This window comes from Chionomys nivalis, chromosome 17, assembly GCF_950005125.1.
Source record: "Chionomys nivalis chromosome 17, mChiNiv1.1, whole genome shotgun sequence".
NCBI classification, from domain to species: Eukaryota; Metazoa; Chordata; class Mammalia; order Rodentia; family Cricetidae; genus Chionomys; species Chionomys nivalis.
This window is the reverse complement of record NC_080102.1, coordinates 36,818,436-36,841,982: the sequence shown is the minus strand read 5'-3', so window position 1 is coordinate 36,841,982 and position 23,547 is coordinate 36,818,436. Positions and strand designations below refer to the sequence as shown.

Here is a 23,547-nt window from a genome sequence, read left to right as displayed (position 1 = left end):
TTGATGACAGCTCCCAAAGTCATCTCACTCCCTCCTGCCAGCCCTCAAATCCAGAAACACTGCAGTGGACCTTAGCTGGGGTTCCAAGTTCATCCCAGTAGTTTTTAACCAAAGGCCTGAGTTTCTGGGCATTAGGACTAAGTCTTTGGGTACAATGGTTTAGCTAAGAATTCAGTCCCTTGTCTAAGAGCAGCTGAGTTGCTGTGTGATAACCAGAAAAAAACAAAACACATAATCCATTGATCCTAGGCATACTTTATTTTTTTGCATAGGCATAAATTACAGTCCAGAGAGATTTTTTGTTTTGTTTGTTTTAAAAAAGAACCAACAGTGCAGCATTTGTGACAAGAGAGCGCAAAACAAGCCCTGAGGGCAGGGATGTGCAGGTTGTGGCTTCACCAGAACACCTAAGAGGGCTTCTGCTTGCCCCTGCCTGGCAGCTCCCCTTGGCCCTTCCCATAGGCCAGGACCAAGCCCCTCTCAGAGGCCAGGAACTGGGAACTGAGTAACAGCTGGTGCCCCGCAGAATGGGGCTAGGAATCAAGCATGTAGCTTTTCAGTTTAAAAAAACAAAACAAAAAATAAAAACAGACCTTGAGAATTCTATATATAACACAGCAGGGCCATTCAGTATAAAGCCTCTTCCTCCTCCCCACACAAGGTAACTTCTGCCAGCCTCCCTCCCAGCCCCTACCCAACTGCCCCCACAGAGAAGGAATCTAAGCAAGAGCTGAAAGCCCAAGGGAGCTGCTTTAGAGTGGGCAGGGCCCTCACTAGATGGGAGTGGGCTAGTGTGGCCTCTTCACCTGAAACCTTGAACCACACTGTGGCATTGGTACTAGACCAGGAGAACCCCCAAAGTCATTTTCCCTCTCTTCTAGGCTACCCTGATGGAATGGCCCCAAAGACAGCCTAGGTCCTCCCCTGGGGGAATGGAAACCTTGCTCTGAAGCACAGGCAGGATACAGCAGGAATGAAGTACAAAGTAGACCCTCACCCCACATCAGGAGAAAAAGCAATGGTCCCCAGCATTGGGGATCTAGGTTGGCACAGACAGCAGTCCTCAGAGGCACACAGGAGCTGGTACCCTCCAGGATACAAGAAACCTCAGGGGCCCTGTGGGCCAGGGTACCTGCCAGAGACAGGTCCCGCTATATAGTGCTGAGCACTGTCCTAAAAGACCCCCAGCTCACCTCCCTGGGGCTCTGGCTTAGTGTGCCCATGGCTTTGGCACCTACCAGGAGCTCTCTGCTGCCAGTCCCTCCACCAAATAGTCTCACTTCCTGACTCCCAGACCTCCAAAGTATGCTACATATATACACCCTGGCAGGCGCCTAGCTCTAGAGGGAGGATTAAGAGAGGCATGGGAGCCTGTTGGCAACCTCAAGCTGCTTGGTTATGCAGGGAAGCCTACACTTGCTGCCTCTTCGTTCTTGCTCCTGAAGTCAGCGCTATCAAGCATGTGCGGGCAGTGGTGGGGTGCTGTACACCTACTCTCAGAGCAGGGGTAGATGCTGGGAAGGGTGGGCCTCCCAGGCAGTTAGCAGCAGGCACAAGGTCTTAAAGGGCTAGTGGGCAGGCTCTCCATGCACCCGGAAGCGGTAGATGCACGTGTACTCAGGGTGGCCCCAGTTGGTCAGGATCCGAAGCTCCACGACTTGATATGTGGCCATCTTAGAGGCCTAAGTGGAGAAGAAGGGTTCAATGTCACTGGGCCCTTGACATGTCACCAACAGAAGGAGCTAGGGGGGCCAGATGTCTCCCTCTGGGGGTTCAAAAAAAAAAAAACCTACATTTCTAAAGTTTGTATTTCCTGGAACAAAGTTTCCAGGCCAAAGGCCCTGGGGGACTTCAGGGTTCTAGGGGCCACTACCCATGAGCCAGCCCTTGGGCCGTATGTGAACAGTCTGAGTACCAAGGACCAGCACAGTTCATCTGAGACTGACGAATTCATTCCCAGTCATGGTTAGCATTATCATGCATAGAACTTCCATAGGAGGCTTGTGGACAGAGTTTGCTTTTTGCTGGTGTGTGTCTAGCTTAAAAGCTATAGTGTTATAGGGCTGAAGAGCTAGCCCAGCATTTAAGAGCACTGGCTACTCTTCCATATGATCCAGGTTCAATTCCCAGCACACATCTGGCAGCTTCTAACTATAATTCTGGTTATAGGGTGTCCAAAGCCCTCTTCTGACCTCCTATGGCACCAAGCAAACAGATGGTGCACATACACACACACACACACATATATACATACATACATACATACATATATATATATATATAGTATGCAAGTAAAATACTTATACACACATACAGAAAAAAACAAAACAACCAAGGAATTAAAATGAACTGAGTTCCATCCCTAGCACCGGAATCTGCCTCTATCAAGCGTAGAAGATTAGATGCCCACTTATTGTAGGCCACATGCCCTGCCTGAGAATCTAGCTGACTACACACTGATTGTCCTGAACATGTGTCACATCCTTGTCACAACCCTTCTTTAGTAAAACTCCCTTCCGCAGAGCCCCTGTTCAGGAAGCCCTAAGTGTTGCCATCTCTGTGTCATTGACAGGAGAGTCAGTCTCTGCCCTTTACCCTGAACTGAGGCAGGATGGGAAGAGGTCTCTGAGCCCTGTGCCTGGCGGTGCAAGTGCCGGGAGATGGCTGCTATTGATGGGGTGGGGGTGGGGGGTGAGGTTCCAGCCCATGAGCACACAATCCTGTACCTGGAAATAGAAGGTCTGGATGGGGTCCCCATCCTGGTCATAGGCGAACGTGCCAAGAAGTGTCCCTTCCTGTTGCAGGTCTTCATCAAAGCCCTGTAGCAAAGCAAGTAGGAGTGGGGCGGAGTCGGGGGTCACTCCAGTCTCACACCTGGTGTCTTCACTGCAGCCTCAGGAGCCGAAGGGCTAGGTCTCACCCTGGCTCTCCTCTTTCAAATGCACTAACCCCATCACTGCCAGAGCCACCTTAGGTGATTCTCAGCAAAGACACCCCCACACAGACCAGGTACTCACAAAGATGGCAAAGTCCTTGGGAGCACTGGAGATGGTGCTGTTGGGTGACAAGGCCTTGGGCACATGTTCTAAGGTGACAGCTGTGGGGCGGATGCGAGCAGAGAGGCGGACCACAGCAAAGCCCTGAGGCCCCTGGAAGGCCCAGCAGTTGCCCGGGTGCACATCTGGCTGGAGGAGGTGAAAGGCATGTCAGATAAGGGGCTTTAAACCAGGTCTGGCTGACTGAGGGGCATCCCCCATTGTGTTCAGAGTGCACTGAGCCCTCACTGAGTGCCCACCTGGAGAATGACTCGGGGTGACTGCGAGTGGTACCACAAGGGGATGCCGAAGAGGCTGAGGAGGGCCGTCTTTGTCTCATAAGTCTCGGAACACCGGGTACTGATAACACTGGCTCCTGTCCCGGGAGAGAAAGTTTCTTTAAACTCTCAGTGGAGAGGCCCAATAAGCTCCTGGGTTCCAGGGTTGAAGAGCCATTGCCTGTCTCCTCACAGAACATAGGGATAAGGACCTTAAACCCAGCCCTTAGCTCTAACCTAAATTCACAAGGCCTCTTCCAGCCAGGAATGCCACTTAGTGCCTCATGGCTTCTCTCAGCTATCCCTGGCCTTGGATGGGAGTCCCGTTGGGTGTCCAGTACTGGTCTCGAGCTGTCTGCTTAGCACTGTGCTGCCTGGCAGACTTGAGGCCTAGCCATTGTAAGAACCAAGGTAAGGCAAAGTGGTGAAGGCAGGACACACACCTCCTGATTCCAGGGCGTAGTCTACCATTCCAATACGGTCCTCGCTGTAGCGCTGCAGGGCCTGCTTGACGATCTGGTGCACTTGCTGAAACATGTCCCCAGGAGACAGGTGTGATGTGAATGGGGCACAGACAATGCATGCACACCCATGACTGACCCTGCTAGACGGGCACAGTGGTACCCAAACAGGTCTTGTACACCTCCACCACCCACACCTGGCCCAGAACATACACCCAAACCTCTAACCAGAGGGTCCATCACTTATGTCCTAGAACATATGAGGAGCTGGCAGCGTAGGACTGTTGAGGTCTACAGCTTCCGGGGAAGAAAGCAGTGTGTGGGGAGGGTAGTCGTCCTTACCTCCTCTGTCACCCCGACCACGCCTTCTTTCTGCAGTGTCCATCCCAGAGAAGCTGCAGCCTCCCTGGCTGACTTGCCCTGCATCTCAGCCATGCTGGCAAGGATCTTGCTCTCCAGCTCCTGAAGCTGAGCATGCAGCTCGTCTCTCTGCAGGAGTCCGCTACCGGCTCCCCTGTCTTGGAGAAGGAACTGACTGACCCAGTCAGGGAACTGGGATTCCACCTAGGGACAAATGCAGTGTCACTGAGAAGCTTGCCGGAATGGCAGAGGCTGGTGGGCTGTCACTAAGGGAGGCAGAGCTGGAGGGGAAGGAGACCCTGGGAGAGAGGTTATAGAGGTCAGGGACTACTTTCTAGGGAAGACTGGCTAAGAACGGCAAACATTTCCCCCAGAGTCCAGGTCTGCAGCAGTCCAGGTGTACAATGTGCCTCCAGGACTGACCAAGGATACTGCCCCCACTTCTACCCCCAGGTGGGTGGTTGCAGACAACAGGCTAAGGACCCACCCCCAGGTGGGTGGTCTCAGACAACAGAGTAGGGATACAGCCCCAGCTGACAGACCCTGGCCCAGGTGGTGGTCTCAGAGGGGAGGGTGTTCCACAGGGCTCTGGGTAACTCCAACTCACATCAGCCCTGGCAGCCTGGATCTTCTGTGGCAGCAGTCCTACTTCATCTGCCACCGAGTTCTGCCTCAGAGTCAGGGCAGCCAGCTCTTGCCGCAGGCTGGCCAGCTGGGCTTCCAACCGTCCCAGCTCCTTCTCAGAGCTCTCCTGGAAGGCCTTCTGGGTCATCCTAACCCCAGAGGAAGGCAAGTAAGGTAAGGCTATGCTGAGGAAGGAAGAGGACCCCCTGACTGACTCCTCATAAAGTGTGTGCCTGTCACTCACTGCGTGTGTGAAGGAGCAGGACTGCCCTTGGAGTCTGGCAGGAGAACACAGCACAGGAGCTTGGGAACTAGCTTGCCTGTCTCAGAGCTAATTCTGTTCTGATTCCCTTAAAGCTTGGAATACACAACAGTGTCGCGGCCTCCCCTGCCTTCACGGCTTGGCCGTAAGAACATAAGGCACATGGAAGATTCCAGCACCAGCTCCAGCTTCTCTGCAGTGCCTGGCCCTGCCATCCCTAGTCCTTACCAATCTTCCCTGGACCTTAGAGGCTGCCGGCAGGGTCCTAAGCTAGGTTTCTGCCAGCCTTCCCCAAGGGACCAGGCAGAGCCCTAATGGTGACAGAACAGGCCTTGGCCATGGCAGCTGTTACCTTTGCCACTCTGTCTTCAGCTGCTGGACACGAGCCTCGGACTCCTGGGAGCAGGAAGAAGAACAAAGACAAGAAAGAAATGAAGAGTTCAGCTGCGGACATAGCTCAGTTGGCAGAGTGACTGCCTAGCATGTAGAATACACAGGATTCTTCATTTCTGAGGACCTGTCCTGTAGGAGGGGGGGTCCCATCATTAATGCTTAATCCCATCCCTGTCTCGGGACCTCCCAGCCCTTTCAGCAGAGATCAAACCAGCTGAAGTTGTGTGACCTCACCAGACTCATTTCCACCTAGGTACGTTCATGTTCACTGAGCACAGACGCACAGGCACAGCTACCACCTTGCCCTATGCACACATCCCCTGGGTCACTGTGGAGCATCCATGTGCGACAAGTTCAGCCCCTAGAGAAGCCACGAGACCACTCCCCTTCTGTGCAACATCCCAGCAGTATCCGTGAAGGACCAAGGACAGACCTGAGTGTGGTGAGATCCTCAGCGCAGGCCTACACGCCTAGCCCACTGACCTGAGAGGCCTGGACAATCTTCTTGAAGAGGTCTTCCGAGTCTTGGTGATGCTCTGCCCTCAGGGCTGCCAGTTCTTCCTGCCAGATACGGGGAAGAAACTGGCTTTGTGTTTGCTTTGTTTTAGACACGGTCTCTCTATGTAACCCTGGAACTCCGGTATGTAGACCTGGCTGGTCTCAAACTCAGAGACCCACCTGCCTCTGCCTCCTGAGTGATGGGATTGAAGGCATGCGCCATCATGCCCTGAGAGACTAAGGTTTGACAGCGGCCCTTGGAGCTAACAGGGCTCATTACATTATAATGGGACTTTTAATTCCAGGTTTCACTTCCTGGCTTTATGCTACAAGGCTCTGAAATACAAGGGGTACTACCTGGTGTCTAACACTCCACTGGTGTCAGGCACCATGCTGGGCACTCCCACCATGGAAGGTGGATCATCCCCACCTTGACAGGGTACCTGGCAAGTGATGCTATATTACACACGATTGTCTCCCTCATGCTCTGTGGGGCTTCCTACACCCAACATGTGCACTTTCAGGGTTTTCTATGGCATCGCCCTCAGGGGATGTGCAGCCCCACACCCCGGCAATGCTGTTCCCTCACCTGAATACGAGCCACTGTCTCCCTGCGCAAGTCCTCTTTCAAGGCAGCCTCACGGCGGTTCACCAACCCCTCCAGGAGAGACAAGGTATCCTCGTGGCTCAGGCCACTGCTGCCTCCGTGGCCAGTAGCCCCCTGCCGCAGCTCCAGGCGTTCCAGCCGCATGGCCTCCTTCTGCCAGTTGGAGGAAAACTCGGAGGCAAGAGCTTCCAGGCGCCGCTCCAGGGAGTGCACCCGGGAGAGAATCCGCTGCTCAGCCTGGTGGGGTCAGAGGGAAAGAACAGAGGTTGGGGGGGCCCAGGGGAGCCTACCACAAGGCTTCCTGGGGATGACCACTGAGACAGCTAGCAGAAAGAGGAGATTTCGAGGGGCTCCTGACTCAGCCCAGTTGGGACGTGGCAACGAGGCATAGTAGTGCACACCTTTAATCCCAGCACTTGTAAGGCAGAAAGAGGCGGGCGGATCTCTGTGGGTTCAAGGCCAGCCTGGTCTACAGAGTGAGTTCCAGGACAGCCAGGGATATCTAGTGAGACTCCTGCTTGAAAAAACAAAAACAAACAAAAAAGCAAAAACAGCTGGGGCATGGCTAGTAACTGCAGGAGCTACAGGACACACACTGCAGGAGCTACAGGACATACACTGCAGGAGATACAGGACATACATACACTGCAGGAGTTACAGGACATACATACACTGCAGGAGCTACAGGACATACATACACTGCAGGAGCTACAGGACATACACTGCAGGAGCTACAGGACATACACTGCATACACTGCAGGAGCTACAGGACATACACTGCATACACTGCAGGAGCTACAGGACATACACTGCATACACTGCAGGAGCTACAGGACATACACTGCATACACTGCAGGAGCTACAGGACATACACTGCAGGAGCTACAGGACATACACTGCAGGAGCTACAGGACATACACTGCATACACTGCAGGAGCTACAGGACATACACTGCAGGAGCTACAGGACATACACTGCAGGAGCTACAGGACATACACTGCAGGAGCTACAGGACATACACTGCAGGAGCTACAGGACATACACTGCAGGAGCTACAGGACATACACTGCATACACTGCAGGAGCTGGGCCCAAAGCTCCCTAAACATAGTTCCCATCAGATCCAGCTGGGCAGCCCGTGAGTGTGTGTGTGTGTGTGTACGTATATATGTATATACATGCCATGAGCTGTATAAGGTCGGGAGGGGTAGCCTTTGGCTTTCCAGTGCTTTTGCTCTTCCATAGATAACTACATCAAGAAGGAATGGTTTGAAAGCTCTGCATTGTCCTCATTTAAATCAATGTCCTACATAGATGTAGTAGCAGCCATTTGGATCAAGGCTGACATCTGATACTGTGTCACGAATTTTGAAAACTGTTGTTCACCAAACAACGAAATCTTTGCCAAGAGAAATTACAAAATGCAGTCTGGCAACCAACCCTTAAAGAGTAAAGGACTTTGGGGCAGAGGTCTGCGGTCTTAGAAATTCTGTTTTAAACATATGCTCGCATGACTCAAAAGGTAGCAAGCACAGAATGCTATTCCCAGCCTGCCCTCCCCCGCCCCTGCCATCACCTATCCAAACCTGCTGTCTCCACTGCTGTCTTCACACTGGCGGAAGCCAGGCCAAGCTCTGCTGCCTTTACTTCCCCTTTCCACATGCAAAGTGGCCCAAGACTGAGCTGCTCCTGGTCGCTTCAAAGATTAACGTTAAAAGGAGTTTGCAAATGACAGGAGATGCCATCATTTTAAGAAATAAGATCATATTCATGAAAAGGTCAATGCTGGAATATGTGGCAAGGTTAACTCAGCAGGTACAAACAAAATTCAAATCACTAGAGGACAAAGAGGTTTTTTTGGGGGGGATGTTTGTTTTCTTTTCATTTTTTTTTTTTTTTTGATTGGTTTTTTTGCTTGTTTGTTGGCTTTTTGAGACAGGGTTTCTTGGTAGCTTTGGAGTCTGTCCTGGAACTAGTTTTGTAGACCAGGCTGGCTTCGAACTCACAGAGCTCCACCTGCCCCTGCCTCCGGAGTGCTGGGATTAAAGGCGTGCGCCACCACCGCTCAGCGTTTGTTTTCTTGGGAAAGGGTCTTACTCTTAGTCTAGACTGTCCTGTAGTTTACCATGTAGCCCATGCTAACTGCAAATTCACAGTGATTCTCCTGCCTTAGCCTCCCAAGTGCCAGAACTACAGATGTGAGCCACCATGCCCTGCTGAGACAAAGAGATTCATGTGTGTGTGTGTGTGCCATGCTCATGTGTGTATGCATGTGTGTACACATGTATGTGAAGTGTACTAGCTTGTGCACCAGGGGAGGCCAGAAGTTGACATTAGATATGTCATTTCAGCTGGCCTTATTGGCCAATAAGCCCTTGAGATCCACCTGACTCCACCACCACCCAGCACCAGGGTTATAGGTGTGTACTAGTCATACTGGGGATCTGAACTCAGGTCTGATACTCACACAGCAAGTATGCTGTGCACTGAGCCAGCCCCACTAGCCCTGGGACAGAGTTTTGAGTGCCCTGTATTTCTACTGCACTCTGGTTATTTGCCTATTTGGTTCACTTGTTACCACAACTGACTGCAGGCCCCTGAAGAGCACAGCCTGGGCCTGCCCCATCTTAAGACCTGAGCAGATTATAAACTGACCACCATCTCTCACTCCCGTGTCTGCAGCCTCTGCAGAGTGGCCCAGCCAGTCGCCTGCTGGAGGGGCTTCCCTCTCCTTGCATCTGGTCTGTCTTTGATACTTGCTTCTCCAGGTCCTATCTCATCTGGCTTGTTTCCCCCCTCCTAGAACACAGATGAGCTGCCATGGGAGGAAGCCCAGGCTAGCCTGATAGGCGAACAAAGAGCACCTGGGGGCAGCTGTCCCCGTGAAGGCCTAGGCCTGCTGTCCCACCAGCACCACCTGTCCTGGTTCAGCCCAGAAGGGACCTCCAGACCCACAGCTACTACAAACTTGCAGTCTTAAGTCACAAGTTTAAGTTGGGAGAGGAGTAGGAGGTACCTTATGAGGATGTTACACACAGAAGCCGCGGCAATATGGAGAAATCACATTGAAAGGCAACAAAACCGTTTGCCACCCCTTCCTTCTGCTTTCTGAGCATATACATACCTTGAGTTGTGTTTAGGGGAAAGGGTTTTGTAGTTTTGTGTGAGCTGGGGTGCCCCCTGCAAAGGCAGGCTGGAGTTCGCCCACCACCCTCAGCCCCATGGACTCACCTGGGAGTGCAGGGAGGCATCTCTGGATTCCCACACCTCCGGCTGCCTCCTGCTCTCCTTTGCTGCCCACCAGGAGGCCAAGGTGGGCTGCAGTGTATGCAGCCCGAAGGGGTAAAAATACCAAGCACCTAGGCACAGGGAGAGAGTGCTGCTTAGAATCTGTCATGTGGTCTGTGTCACTCACTGTGAGTCCAGTTCTCCCAGGCGTGGAAATGACACTTCATGACCTCACAGCGCACTCAATGCTCACACCACCCCACTCCCCTTCGCTCATTCTGCAGACAGTGAAATTCGTGTGAAAGCACCTTCCTTTACCAGCTCCAGATTTCTAGGGGTGGAGCCCAGCCCTGAGGTAGCCCTAGCTGTCTCGGTGCGCAGTGCCCTGGAGAACCTTGACAACAACCACCACTGGCTTCCCTGTCCAGAAGAAGGGTTAAATGGCTCAAGGGGCCACTTGTGAGTGGGCTTAGCAGCTCCCCAGCTCCACGGGTTGCTGACAGTGAGCATCACACGAGAGAATGCAGCATCCCAGGATCAGGGCCCAAGGCTGCAGCCACAGAGAAACAGAGAGCCTGAAAAATGTCATGTTTGCCACTTAGTTATCAGCCTTGAGCAGGGAGGGGAAGGAGCACCCACAATCAGTAGGTTGTGCACACACCACCACCACACACTCCCCTGGCACCTCCACGAACCCCGACTGTGACACCAGCTCTGTCAACCCTACGAGGAAATGGAGAAGCTCAGATGGAGTTGTGCTTAGCAGCTGGGAAAGCGCAGGTGGGACAAGCACCACGCTGTCGTGAGTAATAAAATGGTTGTTATTTTACGGGTGATGCCCAGTTTCCACTAGGTATGAACAAGTTGTTCTTGTAACAGGAAACAAAAAGGAAACCAACATTTGGAAAAATGCCTTCTTATTAATAAAAGTATGCCGGGCAGTGGTGGTGGTGGTAGTGGCCCTCCTTTAATCCCAGCACTTGGGAGTTCAAGGCCAGCCTGTTCTTCAGAGAGTTACAGTACAGCCAGGGCTACACAGATAAAACCAACTCTCCACAAGCTCCTGCAGTCACTGAAAGTGGGCCTGGGATACACAGCCAAATCACATGAAACCGGAAACTCAGTGAGCTAGCTGTCCAATGAGAAGTGGAATACACAAGGCAAAGATGACAAGGTCCTGTGACAGGCAGAAAGGGGCAGAGCTGTGGGTAAGCAGCTCTTCGTGTCCCAGCCAGTTCTTTTTTCGCTGTTTCACCACTTCTGGTTCAAGGCGGCCAAAGGTTTCACTTGATCTTGTAAAAACATTCCCCTTGCACAGACTCTGTCCTGATTTGGAATAGAGGGAAAATAGCTGCTCCTAATAATAGCTCAGAGTTCCTGCTTGCTACCCACAGAGTGGCTGTCCATGGGCGTGTTCCTCCCAGAGACACCCTGTACCACAGCAAGAGCAAGGTCAGATGAGACACAGCCCTCAGCCCTGGGGTGCACTCAAACAGGACAGCCTGGGACAGTAGGGTGGGGCTGGGGAAGAGTGGGAAAGTCTGGCAGGGCTCTGCCAATGATCTGGTCCACTGGATTCCTGTTAGCCCAGCGACTGTCACACCTACCCCTGGAGCACTGTTAGCCCAGCGACTGCCACACCTACACCTGCCTCTGTCTTCCCTTTCTTCCACCCCTGCTCACCATAGGTCAGACCAGTCAGGAGCAGCAGGAACAGGAGGAACCACAGAAAAGACTTCAGGTTCAGTGAGAAGTGCCTGGACCTCGGGAGGGCAGAAGAAGGCAGACATCAGCACGTGGGATCTGGGCCTCCATGCTCCATTCAGTCCCTTGGGACTTTTCTAGAATTCTAAAGTAGACTTAAAACAAGTACCCTTGAGCTTCCCATGGGATTAGGGCCAGGCTAGTTCACTAGAACTGTACCTGTAGGTCCTAAGAGTAGGGGAATTTTGGCTCTATAAATTTTAAAACTTGTTTTCAATTCTGCGTGTGTGTGTAGACATATGTGCAGGCGAGTGTAGGTGCCCTCAGAGTCCAGAAGAGGCTATTGTTTCCACTGGAACTAAGTTACAGGCTGTTGTGAGCCACCATGTGGGTGCTAGGAATCGAACTCAGTCCTCTGGAAGAGCAGCCAGTGCTCTTAACCACTGAGCCATCTCTCTCTCTAGCCTCCCCACCCCTACCACACATATATTTTTGAGATAGGGTCTTGATAGGTAGCCAGGCTGACCTGGACTCCCCATGTAGCTCAGGCTGGCTTCAGACTCTCAGTTCTCCTGACTGATTCTTGATTCTCTCAGGTTCTTTGGTCACCATCCCACTTTCCAGCAGCACTTAGCCATACTCCATGACCTGGACTTGGCTAGAAGTGCCCTGACCTTATGGTCTAGCCTTTCTTCTCCGCCCGAAGGACATAGCCCTAAGCTTCTGTTCTGCTGGTTCGAGAATTTGGGGAATAACCAACCCCACAGCATCCTCAGACAATGCCTCTTCATGAGCAGAAACCTTTGGAATGTAGCCTGTCACAGGCCTAAGGAGTCAGGACTTTCTACCCCACTTTTGAATTAGTGCCTCAGAGTTTGCCACTGGGAGCAAAGCCACCCTTTCTCTGAGGACTGAAAGTGGCTGGGCTGGGTGGCCCTTGGTTCTTAGGAAGGACCCAAGTGAGTACGAACCTTGAGTTATTAATTAGGAAGGGAAACCTGCCTACGCCAGAAGCTACCCTAGACTGGGAATATCCAGGGAACGGTGGAACACATTCAGGCTCGGCTGCTCTATCAAGCCCTGTGGTGCCAGGTCTTTCTGATTCATCATCAAGTCTGGAGTCCCACTCACCTGGTCAAGACGAAGACGTCCAGGAGGGAGGCAGCGGTCGTCAGGCGGTACCAGGTGGTGCCAACCCACCAGTAGAGAAGACCAAAGAGCCGGCCTGAAAGGTGGCCATTAAGCCTAAGCTTAGCCATGTTTAGCACACTATGCTTTTCCCATCTTTGCACTCCCCTGCCCACCCCTTGCCAGGCCCCGTTTGTCCCACTCCACAATGACCCCTTTCCAAGTCCATCAGCCCAGTCTTCTTATACCCCGACCTGTTCTGCAGTGGCTCCTGCTCAAACCTGCTAGGCCCTTCCTACAGCTCTCGGTTCTCAGTGATTATTCTACAATAAGCCCTCCCGACTCTGTAGCCTGAGTGCCCAAGCAGACACAATAAGAAGTGTGGAAGTGGCCTAGCACACAGCGAGTACCCACCTGGGAAAGTGACCAGGGTCCAGACAAATGAGCCCGCCCGAGATGCTGCACTCCTCAACCCTGACCCTGAGCCGTGCTGGCTGGAGTCCGTGTAACCTGCAGGGAAGGGAAGGAGACAAACTCCACTTCTCACCATCACTGTGAACCCAGGATTTGGAATCTGACTTCTGCTTGAGCTGAAGTCTCTCATCCTCCGCCCAGAGTACCAGACTGGCCCGGCACACAGTAGCTCAAGGCATGCGTGTGAACTGATAGATGGGGACTCTCCAACATCTTTTCCTGGTGCTGGGGACTGAACCTAGGACCTGTGCTTGCTAGAGCACTTTGCCTTGAGTCACATCCCCAGGCCCTGACGTTTTATTTCCCGGTTGCACCCCTCCTTGCTGACAATCTCTAGGCAGTTGCTTAGAACCAGACAAGGGATCACTCCTGCATGTAACAGAAATTACTGAGTATTGACCATGCTTGAGTCCCAGGTTAAACTGCCCAAAACACAGTGGTGTGGTTCTGGGTCACTCACAGACGAGTGGAGGAGGATTCCACAGACACACAAAGTCCAAGGTGAGGGACCGCTTGGGGGAAGGATGGAGAGTGTTGGTGCAGACACCCAGTAAGGTGTGTACAGGTGTGAACACACACACACACACACGAGAGAGAGAGAGAGAGAGAGAGAGAGAGAGAGAGAGAGAGAGAGAACTGCCCAAGGTTGCATGTTTATTAGGCAAATTCTCTACCCCAGTGCTCTGTCCCCAGCTCTCAGGGAAGCTATGGTGAGGTCATCTCACACTGTCAGGGTGCCCCTTGTCCTCAGTCCCCTGTAGCCCTAGAATCCACTCACATGAGCTAATGAGGCAGCTCCTACCTGCGAAGTCATCCTCTGAAGAGTAGCCTGAGGAAGAGCCGAAAAAGTCCTCTGAGACCTTGTTCTCAGTGGTGAGCCCGTTGGCTTTGCTGCTTTCCGAGCCGCCTGTGCCTCTCCTCCTCCTACCCCGCAGGTCCCCACCTGGCAGGGGACGGGGCTCTGTTGAGCTCCCACAGCCTCCACCTGGGGCTGAGGGGTGCTCCGAGAAGCATCCCGAGGAGGGCCTCTTGGGAACACTGAGAGGGAAGGAACTTGGAGCCCAGGTTTCAGGAGGGGGTCTGGGGTACTTACTCCAGTATGGCTCACTGTGTAGACGGTCATCCAGGAGGGCACTCCTGGCGAGGGACGCGGCCCGAGGGCTGCCGATGTAGGACTCCCGAACCACAGACTCGCTGTAGTAAGAGGTGTGAGAGTCGGAGGAGGGGTCCAGCTGTGGAGCTGGGGACAGGCGCTTCATGCTGCTTGATTTCCTCTTCAAAGTCCTGTGGGACAGCCATGAGGGGAGAGGCAGGGAAGTGAGCCCAGCCAGGCAGGGGAAGCCAAGAGCCCTGGCAGGCTCACTTTGTATGGGTAGGCCTTGTTGCCAGGCGACCAGCAACCCATCTACTTCTGACTTCTCCCAGCACAGGTACTTCTCTGCTTCTAGTACCTCTCGCCGAATCTCACCAGAGACGGGCAAGTTCATCAGTTAGAGACAGAGTGGGTCATCATTCAATTCGGGTTTCTCAGTTCAAAGCCAAATGTTTTCCCATGCTTCCTAGTAGGACTAGGAGTTTCTGCAACCTACTGAAAATCTGGACAAACCTGATCTGGCCTCCCAGACTTAACCAGAGCCTCAGGGGCCTCAAGGCTGCAAGGAGGCAAGACGACAAGGCGCTGTTGCCCTGAGTCAAGGGCCAGCTCCTGAGACCCTGCAGGTGGTGAAATGTGAGGTGTGGGCCTGGGGAAGGCGGCTGAACTGCCACACCCATCCACAGTAGACTTGCTTCTGTTGAGCCCAGCTTTGGTGTTTCCTGCCTGGCTTTTGTATGAAGCTGCCTCTCCCCACTTCCTGTTCACTAAACCCGAGGCTAGGTGGCCCCTGCTCACAGTGGGTGGAGAAGGCAGCATCCTGGGTCCTGCCATCCTTGTAGGTGTGTGAAGAAAGGCAGAAACCTCTGGACCAAACACAGGCATCTCCTCTCCATCCGCAACAGCGGCAAGGAAGAGTCGCCCGCCCCGTCCCTACCTGAGAGGACTGTCTTTAAACAGCCCGCCCCGTCCCTACCTGAGAGGACTGTCTTTAAACAGGCTGCTCTGGCTTCCTGCCACGGAGCTCGCGCCACTGCTGCTGCTGCCATCGTTGTCATCCTGGGAGTAGCGCGTGAGGCGCTGGCTTCGTCTTGACATGACAAGGCAGGGTAGGGACCCGTCTCCTGAAGAAAGACTTGGGGGAGACAGGACAACATATAAGGTGTAGGGCTCCCCCGAGGAGAGACACGGGCACTACCTCACTGGAGAGGACAGATGTCCTGCACACCTAAGCGAAGCAGCCGTGTGACATGAAGCTCTCTCTACTCACCCCTGACCGCTGCCTGCCTTGGGATTTACTTCCGTGGCTCTTTTCACAAGGCTTCCCAGTTTATAGGCTGCTTGTCTTTATCCTCCTTGGCACTGAGCTCTGTGGGAGCCAGAACTGGGCCTTGCTCAACCTCTGAGTGCAGCGGAGACTAACACACACTTGACAGGGACTTTGATCACTGCTTCCCAGGGCGAACCCTCAAGCCCTTCCCACACCAGGGCTTTATTCTCTCCCCAAGATGTCCAGCCCCACACCCATTGCTCCCCTTCCTCTGGGCATGCTCTCCGTTCCTTCCTTTCGGGGCCCCAGCCACATCCCGATTACAGAAGCCCTTCCCACCTGCATTATCACGGGGCTCATATCTGCAGCCTCCCAGCACACTGCGATGTGACATCTTGATGTGACAATGGCCATGATAAAGGACTACTGGCAGTCTGGTTCCTGTCCTACTCATTAATGATGACCCTGGCCTAAGCAAGGTGGCCATCACCACACCCTTCTACAGGGGAGAAACCTAGGACACTAGCCTGTAGGTGAGAGCCAAGTCTCTTTCTGCTCAGACCTGAGAGACTGCAGGGCTTAGACATCTGCATTCCATCGAAAGGTTTACAAGTTGGAAAGCGTTACAGTTTCGTATAACATACAGTGGGAACGGAGCTATAAACTATGTGGTTGTACAACGAATATTTGTTAAGGAAGTAATGCAGAAGGTGGAGCTCTTATGTCGTGCCGCAGTCAGTCTGGCGTACAGGACAGTCACAGTCACCCCGTGGGATGGGGTGAAATTGACAAGAAGGCCAAGGTAAAAAGACCTGGCCAGAGACAGTCTTCCACCACGTGAGCGAAGGTAAACAAACCTTTCAGCCCTGGAACCCAAATTCAAATCTCGGATGACCAACGCAGGCTTCTCAGAGCCTGGGCCAGAAGGGATTACACAAACGTGTATCCCAACAAGAGTTCCAGGTATTGGGACTTTGTATATCGGGTATATCAGGACTCCTGATATTCCTGGCAGACACTGACCTCCCAATGGTGAGAAACACACCTAAACCCTGACCATAGAAACCAGAAGGTCAGGTTCACCCAGCTAGCAAGACAAGTAGCCTCCTGTCTGGGCTAACTGGCGTCTTTCCAGGTGGGATGCCCATCTGGCACCCTTCACTCTCTGTAGTGGTGTTGGTAAAGGACCAACTGGTAGTATCCAAAGCAGGAAGTTGGCCTGGGCCCGGGTTGTATTCCAGTCCTTATAAGGTAGTTCCACCTACGGCTTCCACCCCCACTTGACAGCTACAGATACTCACCCCCTCCTCTTAACCCCTGCCCTCCTGGAGCAGATGAAGCCTTTGCCAGGGGGAAAAACACTGCAACATGTTTAGACAGTGCCCACGCCGCTGTTGGCAAGAATCTAAACGTTCTGAGGAGGTGGGAGGTAGGGTACTGAACACTTACAGTGTGCCACCTCCCAGCACTCCCAGAGCTGTGTGGCTCTTTATCTTTCATGCTGCATCCTGTTGTCGCAAAATAGTTTACCACAGCAGCCGTCCAGGTTTCACAAGATGACAAAGGTCTACAGTGTGGAGAGTCGCTAGGATAGACACTCCCCTACCCCACCATCAGTTACAAAACCCTCAAATAAAACATCCTTCCCCACTTCAGAACCCTCATTACAGATAGAGTTGGCCCCTATCTTGGGGAATCTTACACGTGACATTTCCACTCCACTTTCCCGTGAGACACGCAAAGTGCTCCAGGCGCTCTCCCCGTGTCCTGGCTCTCAGTCACACCCCGGCGCGCGATGGCTTTGTTTTGGTTTGGTTGGGTTAGGCTGTTTTGGAACTGAGCTAAATGGGCCTCTCTCTTTCTCTCTCCTCCCCCAGAGTTGTGACAGGCGGCGGTGGCGCAGGCTGAGAACTTCCAGTGCCAGGAATCGGTCAGTGGCACTGCCCTGGGCCGGTTTGGGGCGGCTGGCTCCTGGCTGTCCTCCACCCCGGAGGCTGCTGGGGAAGTCCCGCCTGGGGACAGCGCCCTCCCCGTGACCGCGATGCGTCAGGGCGCCGGCCCGCGAGTGGTCCGGGGCGTGCGCCGCGCAAGGGCTGGAGTAGTTCGGCCTGGCCGGACCGGGAGGCGCAGGCCGGCGCTTCGGGTCGGACGGCGACTCGGGCCAGGCCAGCGCGGGGCTGCGGGAGGCGGACCCACCCCGTCCCTTACCTTCCGTGGCTCTTCCCGCGTCGGGTCTCGCGGGCGGCGCCGCGCTCTGGTCCAAGCCGGGCCGGGGGCTGAGATGCGCGCGGATCGGAGACGCGGGACGGCGCGGGGTCGGTGGGCGGACAATGCAGCCGACCGAGGCCCGCGCAGCGCGAGTGGGGCAGGGCGGCGCGCGCGTGGCCAAGTGTGTATGTGTGCGCCTGTCAGTCAACGCTGACAGCCTGCAACCCATTGGCCAAGTTCAGCCGGCAGGCCCCGCCCTCCGTCGCCTCTCATTGGCCGGTTTGAACACAAAGGCTCCGGCTCTGCCCGCCCTCCGCGTGGGCCCTGGAATCCGCGCGTGGGAAGCGGGAGGGGAGTGCGACCTCCAGGTTGTGAGACTTGAGTGTGCCCTCGCGCGCCCCTGCCCACGCGCGCCCGGCGCAGAGGCCCTAAAGGCTTTAAGTGATGGCGCACACAGGATGTCCTGGAAATAACCCGAGGGAAGGGTGCGGGTGGAAGGTCCCTACTCGCGCTGAAGAGTAGTGTGCCGGTGGTGTGGACGACTTGCCGGGGCCAGCCGTGTCTGCCCTTTTAAAGACTAGGGAACAGGTTCATGGAGGTTTTCTGTTTCTTTTGTAGAGTCACCCAGAGGTAAAAGTTGAGATTAGAAGATTTCATTCTGAGGTTGAATTTTGGATACCGACCCATCTTCCAAAAAGCCCAGAGTTTCTTCTTTCTTTCCTTTTTTGCTTTGTGTATTTTTCGAGACAAGATCTGTGTAATAGCCCTGGCTGTCCTGGAACCCTGTAGACCAGGCTGACCTCGGACTCACTGAGATCCTCCTGCTTCTGCCTCCTGAGTGCTGGGATGAAAGGCGACTGCCCGCCATGCCAGTCTGGTTCCACACATCCTCCCACTTTCCTCCCCCTAAAGTGAGTGCAGGGCTCCAGGGACCTGTTCCCCCACCCCCACCCTAACCCAAAAAAGATACAGCAGATGCAGCTAGGGACAAAATACTTCTAAGGAAGATGAGATCCAGTGCCCATCACTTTAAAGAGCCAAGAAAAAACAAATGGGACAAGAAATGATTAACAAAAGCTGGTATAGGAAGGCAGTGGGAGACTGAGAAAACACAAAAAAAAACCCTTGTGTATTGATTCCTCCTCCAGATAAAAGCAGACCCCCATTTTAGATTTTCATTGTACCGTCTGGAAATGGGATGCTGCCGACCCTTATGATATTATAACTGTGCTGGGAACTGACTCCTGCCGACTGGAAGAGATGCCACTGATTAAAAGCAACTCCTAAGCAGGGGACGAACTCTCTCAGCCCCCTGTTCTGTTTACCTCTGCAGGTTTGGGCATTCAGACATCATGACCATGGGCTGACTGCAGGCAATCTCTCCATGTCTTGTAGGCCTCCACACTTTATTGGGTGCTAATCCTGGGTTCTAGGATAGGAACGGCCTTTCAGAAGTGATTAGGGATTTTTGGAGTGAGATGATCCCGGATTATCTGGGGCCCTGTGACAAGAATTCTTTTCAGGAAAAGGCCAGGTTAGGGGCAAGGAGGCAGTATGGCCTCTGAGGCCCGGAGTGGGGGAACGCTCTCACTAGAGAATAGAAAGGACGCGGAATGGGGCCTCTTCCGAGAGCAGGAGAGATAATGTGGCCCTGCCACCTTGTGATTATGGATGGCCTACTGACAGCTCACAGATTTCAAGTTTCCAGAACTGTGGGGGAAAAATACATTTCTGCTGCTTCAAGTCACCAAGTTTATGACCATTTGTCCCAGCAACCATAGGAAATCAATGCTGGGTCTTAGGAAATTCTTGACTTTGGTATTCCAGGTTCACATGACTGTGCTGGGATCCTCCCTGCCTCCTGACCATTGTCATGACAGCCCCGATCAGACCTGCCTGTTAGTGACTCCATCATTTCTGCCTCTTGCCACTCCTCTGTCCTTTCTGGGGAGATCTGTCATTCATAAGGCAGCCTTCTCCCTGCCTCCCTTCTCCCAGCCATCCCATGCCACAGGGCATGTCTCTGTCCCCACTGCTTTGTCTTTTCTCTCATCATTCCAGGGTTGAGGAGGGGCAGGGACATAGGTTTGCACCACATAGAATAGGATCACAGAGGCCGACAATCAGAGAGGGACCACCTGACTTTTTGTGCTCCATTTTTTTGCCTCTGGTGATGCCTTCCCTCATATTATAGTTCCATGGGGGAGCACAAGCATGCACGAGGGCCTAGGGTCCATCTCCAGATCTAGAAAAATAAAAAAGTTATGTTTCTACACATGTGGGTATAAAGGCGATATTTATTATTATATGTAATGGCTTTCTTGATTTATAAGAAATCCACAAGTACCTGATGTCCTAGTCTGGTTCTCGGTAACACATTGACCAAAAGCAGCTTCGAGAAGCAAAGGCCTCTTTGGCTCACATGGTCTTACCCTAGTCTGTTGCCGAGGGAGGTCGGCAGGCACCAAGCAGAAACACTCCTTGTTGGCGTGTTCCCTCAGTTTGCATTCTTTCTTCACCCAGGACTGCCTGGCTGGAGGCAGCACAGCCCACAGTGGGCCCTCCCACATCAGTGATCAGTCAAGAAAATGACCCCACAGTCTGCCTACATGCCAGTCTGATAAGGCAATTCCTCCACTGACGTTCCCTCTTCCCAGATACGTTTAGGTTTGTGTCAAATTGACAAAAACTAACAGTGCGCTTGATGAAGTTGTCTGTACCGGGGGCTCTGAGAACCAGAGCTCAGGGGTGTGAGCCAAAGAGTACACCCTCCCCACACACATACAGGACCACAGGACAGACCATGGATACTTCCCCCCCTTCCCACAGAACCACAGGACAGGTTCTGGCTACTGCCCCCGCCCCCCTCCACAGTACCACAGGAGAGACCATGGCTACTGCCTCCCCAACAGGATCACAGGATAGACCCTGGCTACTGATCCTTTTTCCACAGGACCACAGGGCAGGCTATGACTATTGCCCCCCCAGGACCACAGGGCAGGCTATGGCTGTTGCCCCCCAAACAAGACCACAGGACAGGCCATGGCTACTGCCCCCTTCTTGTCCAGGTAAGTGAAGGAAAGCCCACTGCCGTGGGATATGGACTCTCTTATTTTGAACTAGGCCATGTGTCCTGCTTGCTCACTCTGACCCAGGGCAAGTCACTTAACCTCTCTGAACCATTTTTCTCTTTTGATAAAACATGACTAACAACAATCATTCTCTTAGCCACACCAACTGACTCTGTGGCCTTGAAGAAGTTAACGAGGCTTTCTGGACTCTGTTGCCTCCCTTGTGAGGTCAAACCAGAAGAGGACAGGCAAAGACTTCAAGGCACAGGTGCTGTGGGGAAAGCCCAAGGCCCTCAGTTTGCCCTTGACCTGCAGCCAAGGTTGGGGGTTTCCCTTGCCACACCCCACCTGATAGTGGAATTAGCTATGTGGATCTGCCTACCCACGGCCAGTGGTAAGCGCTCAGTACTCTTGGGGGAGGCTTCCTCACTTCTGTGCCACCAAGGCCACCTCCACTTTTTCCTGCCAATGTCAGCATCAGCCGGTAGTCAGGGTGTTGGCGTCTGTCATTTACCCATCACAGGTCAGCCTGGCAGGGTAAGGACTTGCATGTCATGCCTCCTGGCTGCGGAACACGTTTGGCAGCTATCAGAGAGTGGGAACTCCTGAGAAACCTGGTGCCCCCAAGTCCCGGAGGCTGTTCCTCCACCTCCCTGGGATTTGATGTGGGATGGTGCTGCACCCCGCCCAGCCCTGCATGGGGCTCCAGGAACCTATGGGCTCTTTCATCCAACAGTTCCAAGAGGCTGGTGGCAGGGAGCAGCCCAGTAAAGCTGTTTTATGAAAGGAGTCTGGTCCAAGGGGAGAAAGCACAGGGTCCACGTCACGACAGGCCGGGGATGTGGGTCTCTGACTGAGGTGGAGGCTCCCAGGCACGCGGCAGTTGGCTTAGATTCTTTGGAATGACCATGTCTTCATCATCTCTGACCCCCACGCCTATCACAGTGCCCGGCTTCTAATAAATGCACACTAAACACGGCTTCTAGACCTTCAATCACCTGACTCCCCGGCCCAGGCTTCAAGTGGCCTTGGCTTTAGAGTCCCTATGATCCTCAGTTGCACTCCCAGAGCCTTGTCCATAGCTTCTCCTAAGGCCAGGCCCTTCCTTGGGCTGGGCTGGGCTGGTGCCTGGCTTGTCCTCTTCTGTTTTCTCTGTTGATGAGATCCTGTCAATCATTCAGCAACAGGTTCCTAGAGATCGTCAAATGCCCAGGCAGAGCAGCGGCTTCTGTGCTTGCCCCCACATCCTACAATCCTTTTATCCCTGAGCCCCTTGCTCTCTGTTCTGGGATGGGCCCCAGAGAAGTGGCCTGGGCGGGCTGAGCACCCAGAAGGCAGGGCCAGGCCTAGGGTCCTTGACAGACCAGATCTCAGGGGTTTGCTCCATATCTGTGGGAGGTCATCTCTCTGACCTCAACACCAGCTGCACCGGTTGCCATAGTGGCATTACCAGGCTAGTGATTTAGAAAGCAGGCCCGAGACTCAGACACTCTTGGAGACCAATGTAGGGCAGATTGTTTAACTTTGCCAGCCTCAGTGTCCCCGTCTGAACTACAAGCATGTAAAGATGTGTGGAGGAGCTTAGTGTAGCGTACGATCCCCAGGAAAGCTCTGTCAGTGATGGGATTTGTGTCCGTTTCTAAGGACCACCTGCTTACTCAGAAGTCCCCACTGTAGCCCTGCTCTGTCAGTGTCGAGGACAAGGCTGCAGAGATGATCTCCTGACCAGGTCAGTGCATCACAACAAGACATTACGTCTCAGGTGAGTCCCAGGCCGCAAGGAGCCCCACAACCAGGCCCTTAGAACCATTTCAATAGCAAAAAAATGTCTTCCCGCCAGGCCTAGGGAGATGGCTCAGCCAGTAAAGTACTTCCTTTGCAAGCCTGAGGACCTGAATTCAGGTCTCCAGCACCTACATAAGCTTGTTGACTGTCCAGCACTGGGAGGCAGAGAGAGGAGGACCCCTGGGATTTGCTGTTCAGTTAGCCAAGCTGAATCCTTGGGTTCCAGGCTCAATGAGAGACTGTCTCAAAAAATAAGGTGGAACAGGGCATGGTGGCACACACCTTTAATCCCAGAGCTCAGGAGGCAAAGGTAGATGGATCTCTGTGAGTTTGAGGCTAGCCAGGTCTACATAGTGAGTTCCAGGCCAGGGTTACAGAGAGGCCCAGTATTTTTTTTTTTTTAAAGTGAGACTGGAGAGAAGGTGCAGAAGTTAAGAGCACTGACTGCTCTTCCAGAGGTCCTGAGTTCAATTCCCAGCAACCACATGGTGGCTCATGACCATTTATAATGAAATCTGGTGCCTTCTTTTGGCAAACATGCAAACAGAACACTGTTTACATAATAAATAAAAATTTTAAAATTAAATTACAGAAATTTTTTTAAAAAGTGAAAAGTGATAGAAGAAGATGTCTGGTGTCATCTTAGGTCTCTACAGGCATGTACACCGAAGTGCATGAGTGTGTGTGTACACGAGTAGGCGTGTGCACCCCCACACATACACACACACGTTTTCCCTCCACAAAAATAAGTATAATTTGCAACCATTTTAACATAAGGCAAGCATACTCCAAACATGATTACATCCATTTCTCCCTTCTGATAATTAATAATAATAATTAGAAGAAGGACCCCAGGAGGTGGTGGCGCACGCCTTTAATCCCAGCACTCGGGAGGCAGAGGCAGGTGGATCTCTGTGAGTTCGAGGCCAGCCTGGTCTACAGAGTGAGTTTCAGGACAGTTAGGACTGTTACACAAAGAAGCCTGGAAAAAGAAGAAGGAGGAGGAGGAAGAGAAAGAAGAAGCAGTTGTTGTTGTTTCTGAACTTAATGGATTCTGTCGCAATGGCCT

General features: G+C 53.1%; 1 protein-coding gene across 4 annotated transcripts; it reads right to left on the bottom strand.

Moving 5' to 3' along the window:
- Positions 1–235: 235 nt before the first annotated feature.
- Positions 236–17,838, bottom strand: Sun2 (Sad1 and UNC84 domain containing 2). 4 transcript variants are annotated; one of them, XM_057791738.1, is made up of 18 exons: positions 17,623–17,838; positions 15,121–15,279; positions 14,145–14,335; positions 13,854–13,994; positions 12,992–13,087; positions 12,581–12,674; positions 11,429–11,502; positions 9,749–9,876; positions 6,501–6,755; positions 5,897–5,974; positions 5,373–5,416; positions 4,742–4,907; positions 4,117–4,338; positions 3,757–3,841; positions 3,296–3,411; positions 3,018–3,185; positions 2,727–2,819; positions 236–1,682 (listed from the first exon to the last, which is right to left on the bottom strand). In XM_057791738.1, the coding sequence occupies exons 2-18, from the start codon at positions 15,240–15,242 to the stop codon at positions 1,569–1,571; spliced, it is 2,187 nt and encodes a 728-aa protein (XP_057647721.1). In that variant the 5' UTR covers positions 15,243–15,279; positions 17,623–17,838; the 3' UTR covers positions 236–1,568. The 4 variants fall into 4 exon arrangements, with proteins under 4 accessions (XP_057647721.1, XP_057647718.1, XP_057647719.1 ...); XM_057791735.1 differs by having other exon boundaries at positions 11,429–11,508; positions 17,623–17,837; XM_057791736.1 differs by lacking the exon at positions 17,623–17,838 and adding an exon at positions 17,117–17,305 and having other exon boundaries at positions 11,429–11,508.
- Positions 17,839–23,547: the final 5,709 nt, after the last annotated feature.